We start from the raw sequence: 12,456 nt of genomic DNA, 5'->3' as shown, positions 1-12,456 counted from the left end.
ACACTCTCAGACCTGAGATTAACCTTGGCCACTGATTTCAGATGAAGTCAGCCAGGTTTCTCAGCTGCTGGCTAACTGATCTCTTCAGGAGATACTTTGAAATTATTCAGATATCCTCTTTCTTATCCTAGGTGGGTGACTTGCCCAGTTTCCAGGTGTTAAACTCTCAGTGCTGTATGTTCAGAACAGGGTAAGAAAGGGAAGCTCAGATGGTCTGGAAGGCTTTCTGGAAGAGGGGGGGTTAGACATAGGGCAGGAAAGGGAAGAAGAGTACCCCAGCTAAAGGGACTTGCTCAAGAGAAGACATGCAGGCCAGGATGCCAGGGCCCTGGTGTCCTCTGGCTGTTCTCCAGATCCTCCAGGCTTTTGGGGCTCAGAACCATGTGGGCAAGAGGCAGCTGGCAGGGGCTGGGAAGGTGGCTCAGTGGTAGAGCACTTGCCTTGCATGCCTGAGGCCCTGGGTTCGATTCCTCAGCACCACATAAGCAAAAAGAAAAAAGCCGGAAGTGGTGCTGCGGCTCAAGTGCTAGAGCACTAGCCTTGAGCTGAAGAGCTGAGGGACAGTGTCCAGGCCCAGAGTTCAGGCTCCACGACCGGACCCCCCACCCCCCAAAAAAGAGGCAGTTGGTATATGAGCCATCTGAGCTTAGCTCTTTCTCCAGCCTAGAAAAGGTTTGCTGTCTTTATAATAGCTCACAACCTTGCATTTGTCCAGTGTTGTAGAACAGATGCCAGGAGGGCAGCAACCTTGTCTATTTCAGTCTTGCTCTCCAGAACTGCCTACTGCTGGGCCTCAGTGACTGGTTGGAGAGAGAATGAAAGAGGAAGAAAGTAGCCCTGTGTTCATCATGACAGAAAAATCTCTTGTGACACACACTTCTTCCACTCAACTTAATCTGCTCTGTCTGTCCTCTCCAAGAGAGTTGCAAAGGCTCAAGGCACATTTGGAACAATTTTTGCAATTTTAATATGTCTTTGTCGGGGGGGGGGGGGGAGTGGTAATTGGTCATGGGGCTTGAACTCTGGGCCTGGGCGCTGTCCCTGAGCTCTTCAGCTCAAGGTGCTCTACTACTTGAGCTTAGGAATGGAACCCAGGGCCTCATGCTTATGAGGCAAGCACTCTTCCACTGAGCCACCTTCTCAGCCCCTTTAATAATGTCCTTAAGTTTATATGGCTAGTTCTTGTGTATCTGCTCCCCCTCCCCCTTTTTGATAGTATTTCCTTTTTCTTTTTCTTTTTCTTTTTCTTTTTTTGTTGGTCGTGGGCCTGGGAGCTGTCCCTGAGTTCTTCAGCTAAAGGCAAGTGCTCTACCACTTGAGCCATGGTATCACTTCTGGTTTTCTGGTGGACTAATTGGAGATAAGAGTCTCTTGGACTTTCCTGCCCAAGCTGGCTTTGAGCCAGGCTGGCTTTGAACCGTGATCCCCAGATCTCAACCTCCTGAGTAGCTAGGATTACAGGCATGAGCCACTGGCACCTGGCCTAACCCCTGAGTTTAAGCCCCACAACTGAGACACACACACTCACACACACAGAACTGAGGCTTAGCTCAGAGTGAGAGCTATGAGTGAAAAAGTGAGAATATGAGTTCTGACTCCAATGCCAGCACCAAAAAAAAAAAAAAAAAAAAGAAGGAAAGAAAAGAAAGTACAAAATAAAACAAACAAATAAAACACCTGAGTGTTTGATCATATGGGCAATTTTTTTTAAGTTGGGGAAGATAATTTTTCCCCCCAATCCTGGGGCTTGAACTTAAGGCTTGGGCACTGTCCCTGAACTTCTTTTGCTCAAGGCTAGCACTCTACCACTGAAGTCACTTCCAGCTTTTTCTGTGTATGTGGTAGTGAGGAGTCAAACCTAGGGCTTCATGCATACTAGGCAAGCACTCTACCACTAAGCCACCTTCCCAGCCCTGGGGAGGATAATCTTATTCTTGAACCATAGGGATCTTTTAGAGTCCCCCTTTATCGTACTAACCCTCCCTCCACTCTGTTGCATGCTCATAATAATAATAATAAAATATAGACATGCAAAGGAACCATTCAGGGTCCAGTGGGGGTGAGGGGTCACTCAGAGGTAGAGTGCTTGCCTAGGGTATACATGAGGCCCTGGGTTCTGTCCTCAGCACAAAGTTATTTTCACCAATAAAGACCACTTTGAAGAATGCAGTTTCTTTTCCATATCGATGCATCAAAATATAATGTTTTTCTGGTCCTGGTCTTGAACTCTGGGCCTGGGTGTTATCCCTAAGCATTTTTGCTTAAGGCTAGTACTCTACCAATTAAGCCACAGCTTAACTTCTGGCTTTTTGTGGTTAATTGGAGATGAGTCTCACAGACATTCCTGCCCTAGCTGGCTTTGAACCTGAGTAGTTAGGATTATAGGCATGAGCCACTGGCATATAGCATGATCTTTTTCTTAACCAAAAAGGACTTTTCAACTATAATTTTTAATTGTTATTATAAAGGTGATGTACAGACGGGTTACAGTTACATGATTCAGGTAAAGAGTATATTTTTCTTCTGTCCCTACCCACAGTTGTATTGTTCATTTTTAGCATAATGTCTAGTGAGTACCACTGCTGCGTTTGTTCACCCTTTGTCCCTCCATTTCTGTGCTTCCCCTTACCCTCCCAAAGACAGACAGACAAACAAGACAAAAAAAGAAAAAGAAAGAAAGAAAAACAGCAACAAAGAATAAGCCTCTTGTTTCCATTTCCTGGAGTCCATTTCAATAAATATTATATGATCAGGTGCACATAGGCATTACACCTTTGTGTTCTTTCCTAAGAGCATCCTCCTTTGGTCTCACTATGCCTGAAGACCTGTATAATTTATCATGTCCCAGTGTATTTTAGGTCTGGCTTCCACATATGAGAAAAAAACGCACTGTTTGCCTCTCTGAGCTTGGCTTACCTCACTTAACATGATTATTCTAGGTCCATCCATTTCCCTGCAAATGACCAAATATTATTCTTTCCAATGCTGTGTAAAATTCCATTGTGCATAGGTACATTGGATCTACTCATTTATTGTAGGGCACTGGGGCTGTTTCCGTAACTTAGCTATTGTGAATAGTGCAGCAGTGAACATGGATGTGCAAGGGTCCTTATGGTATCCTGGCTTGTGATGTTCTGGGTAGATGCCCAGGTGTGGTGTGGCTGGGTTGTAGGGAAAATATATGTTTAGCTTCAACAATTTTTGCAATCTCATCATGGACATTTAAGTTTCATTCAATCCTCTCATTCCCTTCCTTCTTCTCTGTCTGTGTCCCCCCACATCCTCTCACCCTCTCTCACTCTTTCTTTTCTTTTGTGCCCATAGTGAGGCTTGAACTCAGGCCCTCCTGCCTTTACTTAGTTTTTTTTTTCCATTCAGCTCTCGCATTCTCCCACTTGACCCACACCTTCACTTCCAGCTTTTTGCTAGTTAACTGGAGATGATAGTATCTGATTTGTTTGCCCATGCTAGTTTTGAATGCAGTGTTCAGATTTCAGCCTCCTAAGTAGCTGGAATTAGAAACATGAGCTATATTGGAACCCAGCTCAGATCTCTCTCTCCTCTTTGTCTCTTTCAGCATAATTTAGTTGGTCATGGGGCTTGAACTCTGGGCCTGGGTGTTATCCCTCCGCTCTTCAGCTCAAGGCTAGTGCTCTACCACTTGAGCCACAGTGTCAATGAGTGGTTTCTTGGAGATAAGAGTCTCATAGACTTTCCTGCCCGAGCTGGCTTTAAACTGTGATCCTCAGATCTCAGCCTCCTAAGCAGCTAGGATTACAGGCCTGAGCCACTGGCACCCAGCCAGGGATTGCTTTATGATATATCTCATTGGCTGTCTCTGCTGCACTAACTTCGTTACAACACAGAATACAAAGCATTAACACGTTCCTGCTGACTTACCAGTGGTACTCACCTTCAGTTCTTCGACGTGGCTGGTCTTTCCCTCCCACTCACCTCATCTGTCCCTTCTGCTTAGACATATCACCTCCTCACAGAGACTCCCTTTCCTTGTGCCTTGTATTGGAAAAAGCAGCCCTGTTTTTATTCTCTATCCTTTTCCTGCCTTGTTTGTTCATTTGTACTGGTTTTTATCCTGCCTCCCCTACTTAGAACAATGGGCACAGGGTCCGGCCAACAGCCGGGCCTTAATAAACATTGCTGGGGAAATGAAAGTATGAGGGGCTGAGTTGGAAACTGAATGAAAAATAGAGGGCCTATGAGAAAAGGACACAGGATGCAAGGATGATTACCAATGCCAGTACAGGAGCCCATGGAGCCCAGGGCGATGGGTAAATTTTAGCCAATTCTTTACTGCCACATCCTCATGGGAATCTACTTGGTTTGAGCCAAATTGCAGAAGACATCAGCTAAATCAACTAGACTTTGTCTAAGGGGCAAAGCTACCCTCCCTCTCCTATACTTATTCTCTCCCTCTCTCTTCTTCTTCCTCTCCCTCTCCCTCTCCTCTCTCTCCTCTCTTTCATCTCTTCATCTTCCTCCTCCTCCTCCTCCTCCACTCTATCTTTGGTTTTTTGTATTTTTTTTGTGGGGGGGGGGAGGTCTGGCCGTGGGGCCTGAACTCTGGGCCTGGGCGCTGTCCCTCAACTCTTCAGCTCAAGGCTAGTGCTCTATCACTTGAGCCACAGCGCCACTTCCGGCTTTTTTCTTTTTGCTTATGTGGTGCTGAGGAATCGAACCCAGGGCCTCAGGCATGCAAGGCAAGCGCTCTACCACTGAGCCCCTTCCCAGCCCTCCACTCTACCTTTGTATCTCAGGATGCCTTACATTGTTTACTGACTGGCTTGGATATAATTCTAGATACTAACTCAATCCCATCCCTGCCTCAGTTTCTCTTCTGTGAAGCACGAGTCCAAGGCAGCTCCTTTCAGTGCTGACAGGGCTCAGCTACAGGATGTGTGAGGCCCAGTGGAAAGTGAGAGCCAGGCCTTTGCACTGAGCAGGCGAGCAGTAGGCGCACAGTGGGTGGCAGTGGAACTGTATGGACGCAGGGTGGCCTGCAGGCACCAGGGGGGTCTAGAGAGCTGAAGGTGGGCTGACCCCAGACTGTCCACCCTCAGGTACAGCCTGTACACCCGCACCTGGCTTGGATACCTCTTCTACCGACAGCAGCTGCGCAGGGCTCGGAATCGCTACCCCAAAGGCCACTCCAAAACCCAGCCCCGCCTCTTCAATGGTGAGCATGGCTGGCCCAGGCCCACCTCCCAGCCCCTGTCCTCTGCTTGCCCACCCGCTGGGCTCCCTGCCCACAGCCTCTCTGTGTGCCTCTATCCCCAGGAGTGAAGGTGCTTCCCATCCCTGTCCTCTCCGACAACTACAGCTACCTCATCATTGACACCCAGGCCCGGCTGGCTGTGGCTGTGGACCCCTCAGATCCTCGGGCTGTGCAGGTGAGAGGAGAGCTGGGTGGGGGGCATCTGGAGTGACCTTTGGGAACTGGCAGCTCCCCTTGACAGAGGGCTTGACCCTGGTTCTCTGCCCATGGATGTGCCCTTCTGTGTGCATGCACACCCAGTAGCTACCTAAACATGACCTGGGGGAGGGGTGTGGTTTGGGGGCTAGAGTCAGAGGCACAGACCATAGAGGCTGGGATGGGGGTGCTGGCTCAGGACTGTGGATCTACTCAGTTTCCAGGCTGTCTCTCACCCTCTTCAGTCCCCCCGCCCTCACATTAAGCCATCTTTCTTTGCTGTTTCTTTCTTTCTCTGTTTTCCTTACACAGTGCTGAGAATGAACCCAGGGCCTTAGCTTACGAGGCAAGCAGTGGACCACTAAGCGTCACCCTCAGCTCCCTTTCTTATTTCTGCATGTGACTCTCTCCTCCCACCTCCCCGTCCTCCCCCATGTCCCACCTCCTTCCCCATTCATTGTCTGGCTCCATCTCCTCCCTCTCTTTTCATCTTTCCCTGTTCCCCACCCACCCAGCCTACCCCCCTCCCATCCCCTTCTGCATCTGTCCTCATCAGATCCAGCTCCCAGACTCAATACCTCCTCTCTCCCCCAGGCTTCCATTGAAAAGGAAGGAGTTACCTTGGTTGCCATACTCTGCACCCACAAACACTGGTAAGGGGATGGCTCCGGATGCAGCCGTCTTCTCTGGCCCACCCAGCCTGAGCTGGAAAGGCTTGCGTGGGTTGGGGAGTGAGAAAGTCAAGGTTGTGCGACCACCGCCTTCATGAAGTCATCTGGACACCAGCAGAGATGGAGGTGAAGGGGGTGCCCCTACCACACTCACTCAGCTGCAGAGCCCCAGAGGAGGGCAGGGAAGTCACGTAGCTTCCACTCGAGGGCATGCCTATGTGTGCGAGGCGTGTGCACCCATCAGGGAAACTCCAAGTCTATTATGGGAGACAACCCTGAGGAAGAGATCCCCAGTCGTACACATAGAAGTGGAGGTGATAGCAGGTTCAGGGGAAGGGCACCAGAGAGTGTGGTCAGATCCACTGGAAGAATTTGAGGGTGGCTAGAGCGGAGAGTCTGGACTGATCAGATGGCATCAGCCAGGTGGGGGTTGAAGTTGAGAGAGTGACATTCTGGGCAAGGGAACAGCAGGAATAAAGACTCAGAGAGGCTCTAGGGAAGACAGTCTCAACTACAGTTGCTCCTTGAAGCCCCCATCTCTGCTGCCCTGCAGGGACCACAGTGGAGGGAACCGGGACCTCAGCCGGCGGCACCGAGACTGTCGGGTGTATGGGAGCCCTCAGGATGGCATCCCCTACCTCACCCAGTAAGTCCCTCACCCAGGAAGAGTCACCTTTCTGGGCCCTGTGTCACTTCTCCAGCTTCAGTTAAGTCCTGCAGAGTATCCATCAGCAGCCGGGTCTTGGCAGACCTCCTTCTTGGCCCTTAGCACATGTCAGCGCACATGACTGAGTGAGAACTTCCTGGCCCCAACGGGCCAGCCTCAGTTCCCAGAACAGTAAAAGAGAGGCTTTAGATCTCAGACCAGGGGCTGGGAATGTGGCTCAGTGGTAGAGTGCTTGCCTTTCATGCATGAGGCCCTGGGTTCAATTCCTCAGCACCACATAAGCAGAAAAAGCCAGAAGTAGTGCTGTGGCTCAAATGGTAGAGCACTAGCCTTGAGCTGAAGAGCTGAGGGACAGTGCCCAGGCCTAGAGTTCAGGCCCCATGACTGACCAAAAAAAAAAAAAAAAAGTAGATCCCAGACCACAGGCACTGGTACCTTCTTCCTGGAGTGGAAACCCAACTAGTGAGTCATCAGCCCTGGGCCTAGAGTGGGAGCAGGATCAATGTGGTGCAAGCTGGAGTTCCTTTCCACTGTTGCTTTGCCCAGCCCCCTGTGTCATCAAGATGTGGTCAGCGTTGGACGGCTCCAGATCCGGGCCCTGGCCACCCCTGGCCACACACAAGGCCATCTGGTCTACCTGCTGGATGGGGAGCCCTATAAGGGTCCCTCTTGCCTCTTCTCAGGGGATCTACTCTTCCTCTCTGGCTGTGGTAAGTTCCCCCAAAAGAGACAGCAGTGGGGACTGGAAGGACAGGCAGAGTCCCATGCATGGAAACACTGGTTTCAATGCTGACATTACTACAGCAGGCTCTTCCTTCTTGTCACCTGATTGTGTTTTTATGTCCTCAAGATTTCATAAGATGGGACTGGGAATGTGGCTTGGTGGTAGAGTGCTTGTCTAGCACACATGAATCCCTGGGTTCCATTGCTTAGTACCTCATAAACAGAAAAGGCCAGAAGTGGTGCTGTGGCTCAAGTGGTAGAGTGCTAGCCTTGAGCAAAAGAAGCTCAGGGACAGTGCCTAGGCTCTGAGTTCAAACCCCAGGACTGGCAAAAAAGAAAAGAAAAGAGCATCTCTGCCCTTCCAAGTTTGAGTGTGGGAATTCAGCCCAAATACTCCACAGACCCTCTCCCACACACCATTGTGTGCAATGAGTCTCCCTCATGCTGAGAGTGACTGATTGAGCACAGCTCCCAGTAAGGAAGGAATAGGGCTGAGAATGTGGCTTAGTGGTAGAGTGCCTGCCTAGCATGGACATGGGTTCAATTCCTCAGCACCACATACACAGAAAAAGCCGGAAGTGGGGCTGTGGCTCAAGTGGTAGAGTGCTAGCCTTAAGCACAAGAGAGGCTCAGGGACAGCACCCAGGCTCTGAGTTAAAGCCCCAGAACTGGCAAAAAAGGAAAAAAAAAAAAAAAGAAGAAGGAAGGAGTAAGCTGGGCACTAGTGGCTCACACCTGTAATCCTAGCTACTTCTGAGGCTGAGATCCGAGGATCACAGTTTGAAGCAAGCCCAATTAACCACCAGAAAACTGGAAGTGGAGCTGTGGCTCAAGTGGTAGAGCAACAGCCTTAAGCAAAAAGTTCAGGGACAGTGCTCAGGCGCACGCACGCACGCACGCACTCACGCACGCACACACACACAGCAGATGTCTGGGGATGGCAGATAGGATACAGTGGAAGGGCAGATTGCCAACCAGAGCTGCCCAAGCTGTTTTTCTCCTTTCTCCATGTACCTTATACTGTATTGTGTCATCCTTGCATCCCGGACTCCTCACAGGACGGACCTTTGAGGGCACTGCAGAGACCATGCTGAGCTCACTGGACACTGTGCTGGGCTTGGGGGATGATACACTGCTGTGGCCTGGTGAGTTCCCCTTCCCCCCAGCTCTGTGGCCTGCCTGGCACCTCACTCTCCCAGAAACCAAGCCAACCCCATTGCTGGCCCAGAGGAGCCCCACCCCACCGCTAGGCATTAGGGGGAGCAGCTGCCATCCTTCCTTCTTCTGGGCTGCAGTCCTGGCTCTAGGATGCTTCTTGTCATTCATGCCACTGTCCCCACCAGCCAGCCAGTCCTCCGCCTCTTAGGAGCCCTGCAGGACCCAGCGTGTCAGACCCCAAAGCAAAAAACAGCTTCCACTCTGAGAAGACAGTCCACTCTGCATGCTGTCTGTTGCCTTGTGTTTACTTCTTTAAAACATTCACAGATATCTCCTCAGAGCATATATCCTTTCATTCAGCAAACCCTTTATATACCAGGCCACATCCTCAGCAATGGAAACGTAACATTCACATTAGTGTCCAGTCCCATTACTGTTTTCTCCATTTACCAAACAAGAAACTGTGGCTTAAATAGGTACTAGGATTTGGCTGGCCTACAGGGTGGCCTCCCAGCTCCAAAGCTAGGTTTTGCCCCTGAACTGCCTTGCACTCTTTCCCACCGGCTAACTTGCGGGTTTAGTTGGAGAAGCAGCTTAGGTGGTCAAAGTTCTCCTGGGAGTCTGCCCTCCTCCAGGATTGCGAGGAACCCCCGGGCCAGGGCATGGAGCCCTTCTGACCTGGCCACTCATCCTTCTGTGCCCTGCCTCCCTGCCTCTCTGGCTGTGGCTAGGTCATGAGTATGCGGAGGAGAACCTGGGCTTCGCAGGCGTGGTGGAGCCAGAGAACGTGGCCCGGGAGAGGAAGATGCAGTGGGTGCAGAGGCAGCGGATGGAGCGCAAGAGCACGGTGCGAGCTCTGGACAGGGCCCTGGCACTCCCCTGGCCCAGCTGGTCCTGGGCCTGTGGGTGCCTCCCAAAGCTTTGGGCCAATCAAGTCTGAAATCCTGGCCCCAAGGGTGGAGTTGGGGCAGGCTTGCCTGCGTTGGGTCCCTTTCCCATCTTCTGTCCACCCAGCCTGGTGCCTCTTGCTCTGCAGTGCCCATCCACCCTGGGAGAGGAGCGCTCCTACAACCCGTTCCTGAGGACCCACTGCCTGGCACTACAGGAGGCTCTGGGGCCAGGCCCAGGTCCCACTGGTGATGGCGATGATGGCTGCTCCCGAGCCCAGCTGCTAGAGGAGCTCCGTCGGCTAAAGGATACACACAAGAGCAAATGATACCCTCCACCCCGCCCCCCGCCCGGCCCTGCCCACCCCTGTGGTAGGGAGTTCACCCACCGCCCGCACCTTGCTGTCCTTCTCATCACTAACACCACTGCCCCCATTGGCGCCCACTGCAGGCACCGTTCCCCCACAGCGGTCAGGGGGAAGGGAGGGCCAAGACCACCACATGGAGAGGAGGAGGCTGGAAGTTCCCACAGAGTGAGGCTGCGTCATCAGGGGAAAGAGGAAAGGGACATCTCCAGACCCCACTAAGGAGAAGGGTCCTCCTCCCTCCCCCTCTCCTAGGACAGCACAAAGACATGGCGGCTGCTGTTGGCTCCTCCTTGGGGAGCCTCACTGCCCCCATGGCAGCAAGAGCCATAACCAGGGAGGAGTCCATCTGCCTTTCCCCACCTAGGGATGGGGGAGAAACCTGCTTCCAAAGTGGCCTAAGCCTCAGGAAAGTGGTCACCAACAGGGGCAGCCAGAGACTGGGTGACTGAGCCCCTGCCCCCATCCCCAAGGCCCTCACTCTCCCTCCCTGCCAAGGCATTTCCAGGCAGAGCCATTCCTAACACACAAGGGCTGGAATCTTGGCTCTGGCCAATCCCTGCCTCAGTGTCTCCCTTGCAGTTTAGAAGGGGGAGGATCCTGGTTGCCAAGGAGACTCCAGATGCTGGGATACAGAGCCTGACAGTCTTGAAAGCCACATACCCTCCATGCACACATCTGGCCTGAGTGTGCCCTGGCCTCTGCCCCTAGGCTGGGCCACAGAAGCCCGCCTTTCTAGGGGAGAGAGAGCCACTGTCCTCCTGGGCCCACGCAGCTTCTCCTTTCAGTCCCCGTTCTTAGGAATTTCTGCCTGCCTTCTTCTATCTAAAGTAATCTCTCTTACATTCTTCTCGGCTCTTTTTCCCTTTGAGTTAGTAAAGATTTGTTTTTTCACCCTGGCATTTTTCTGGCTCCTTTTTATTGCCAAGTTCCCGTTGGATCTTGGGCCCTATCCCTACTGAGAGGATGGAGCTCTGGGCAGCAGAATGCTCAAGCAAGTGACAGCTTCCAGGAACTCCCAGCCCTGGCCCTTCTCCTCTCCTCCTCCAGCTCGGTTTCTCCTCTGGTCTTGATTCCTTTTGGCGAGATCACCATGTGGGAAGCCTTTGTCCTCAAGCAGGCATACCTTGGGTCAGCCCAAAACCTTTGTCTTCCTGGGTCAGAGCCTTCCCCTGGACTCCGCTCACCTCTGGTGACCCTCTGAGATGCCCCTGCCCTCCGTTTCCTTCCTCATCTGGCCTCTGATGACCTCTCCAGCTCCAGCTCTGGAACCCACTCTAGCAATACCACCAGACTAGTTAGCGTCCCTCGCTGCTGAGACACGCACTTTCTTGCCTCTGTGCCTTCGCTCATGCTGTTTCTTCAGGCTGGAATGCCTTCCCGCTCCTGCCTCCTCTGCCTGGCAAAGCCCCCTCATCTCTCTAGCCCCTCCCCCAGGAAGGCACCCCACACCCCTCCCCTCCCCTCCAGGCTACCTCTGCACTTTGTAAATGCTTCTCTCTCGTGGCACTTATCACACACACCCTGTTTTACTTGTTTACACGTTTGTCTCCCCTTCTAGACTGTGAATCCTTAAGGGCATGGACTGTACCTTCTGCATCTCTCTCTATTTCTGCGCCTAGCACGGTGCCTGGCACACAGTAGGCGCTCAATAAATGTTGAATGAATGATTTATCCATGATCTGATCACTCACTCAATTGCTTGTCTTTCCTGCTACACAACTGTAAACAGCATTTACTAGTTTTCCTGACTACCCCCAAAGACCACAACTTGGGGTTCATTACCACTCTTTAAAAGCTTTGGTTACCGTGCATGCCTAAAGTTCTGGGATCAATCCTTAATACCACCCTGAAATCAAAATGAAAGTCAGGCACTAGTGGCTCATGCCTGGAATCCTAACTACTCAGGAAGCTGAGATCTAAGGATAATGGTTTGAAGCCAGCCCAGGAAAGAAAGTCTTGAGACTCATCCCTAATTAGCCAGCAAAAGCCAGAACCCTCTCCCACAGTATAACCCCTGCTTTCACTGTATTTGATGTTATAATTTGTGGAGGGGAAGGGAAAAAAAAACAAATCGTTTAAATAGGGATACAGGTGGACCCATTGCAACAATGAGATGTACAAGTCGTTATGTCAAAAAACGAACTTTACAACTTTGGCTGGGCGGGGGGAGATGGGAAGGGGAAACAAAGGAGGAGGCAACAATGCTTGATAAGAAATGTACTCATCTTGCCCATGTAATTGTAACCCCTCTGTATTTTCACACACACAAAAAAAAAGCCAGACCCGCTGTGGCTCAAGTGGTATAGTACCAGCCTTGAGTGAAAAAGCTAAGGAACAGTGCTCAGACCCTGAGTTCAAGCCCCATCATTCATATATACATATATTTATTTATTTATTTATTTATTTATTTTTGGCCAGTCTTGAGGCTTAAACTCAGCACCTGGTCACTGTCCCTGAGCTTCTTTTGCTCAAGGCTAGCGCTCTACCACAAGAGCCACAGTGCCACTTCCAGCCTTTTCTGTTTATGTGGTACTGAGGAATTGAACCCAGAGCT

At 51.3% G+C, this 12,456-nt stretch overlaps 1 protein-coding gene across 3 annotated transcripts in view; it reads left to right on the top strand.

Moving 5' to 3' along the window:
- Positions 1–11,585, top strand: part of Pnkd (PNKD metallo-beta-lactamase domain containing) — a 64,931-nt gene extending 53,346 nt beyond the window's left edge. For all 3 annotated transcript variants that reach the window (XM_070017324.1, XM_070017340.1, XM_070017331.1), the window contains 8 exons: positions 5,079–5,194; positions 5,296–5,408; positions 6,023–6,081; positions 6,653–6,745; positions 7,313–7,476; positions 8,548–8,634; positions 9,379–9,494; positions 9,684–11,585. In XM_070017324.1, coding sequence (XP_069873425.1) covers positions 5,079–5,194; positions 5,296–5,408; positions 6,023–6,081; positions 6,653–6,745; positions 7,313–7,476; positions 8,548–8,634; positions 9,379–9,494; positions 9,684–9,863 — 928 coding nt within the window. In that variant the 3' untranslated portion in view covers positions 9,864–11,585. The remainder of the gene's footprint in view (positions 1–5,078; positions 5,195–5,295; positions 5,409–6,022; positions 6,082–6,652; positions 6,746–7,312; positions 7,477–8,547; positions 8,635–9,378; positions 9,495–9,683) is intronic.
- The last annotated feature ends 871 nt before the right edge of the window (positions 11,586–12,456 follow it).

This window comes from Dipodomys merriami, unplaced genomic scaffold, assembly GCF_024711535.1.
Source record: "Dipodomys merriami isolate MVZ:Mamm:240054 unplaced genomic scaffold, mDipMer1.0.p SCAF_1, whole genome shotgun sequence".
In the NCBI taxonomy this organism is placed as follows: Eukaryota; Metazoa; Chordata; class Mammalia; order Rodentia; family Heteromyidae; genus Dipodomys; species Dipodomys merriami.
The sequence above is the reverse complement of the archived record's forward strand: the minus strand, read 5'-3'. Positions and strand labels throughout refer to the sequence as shown.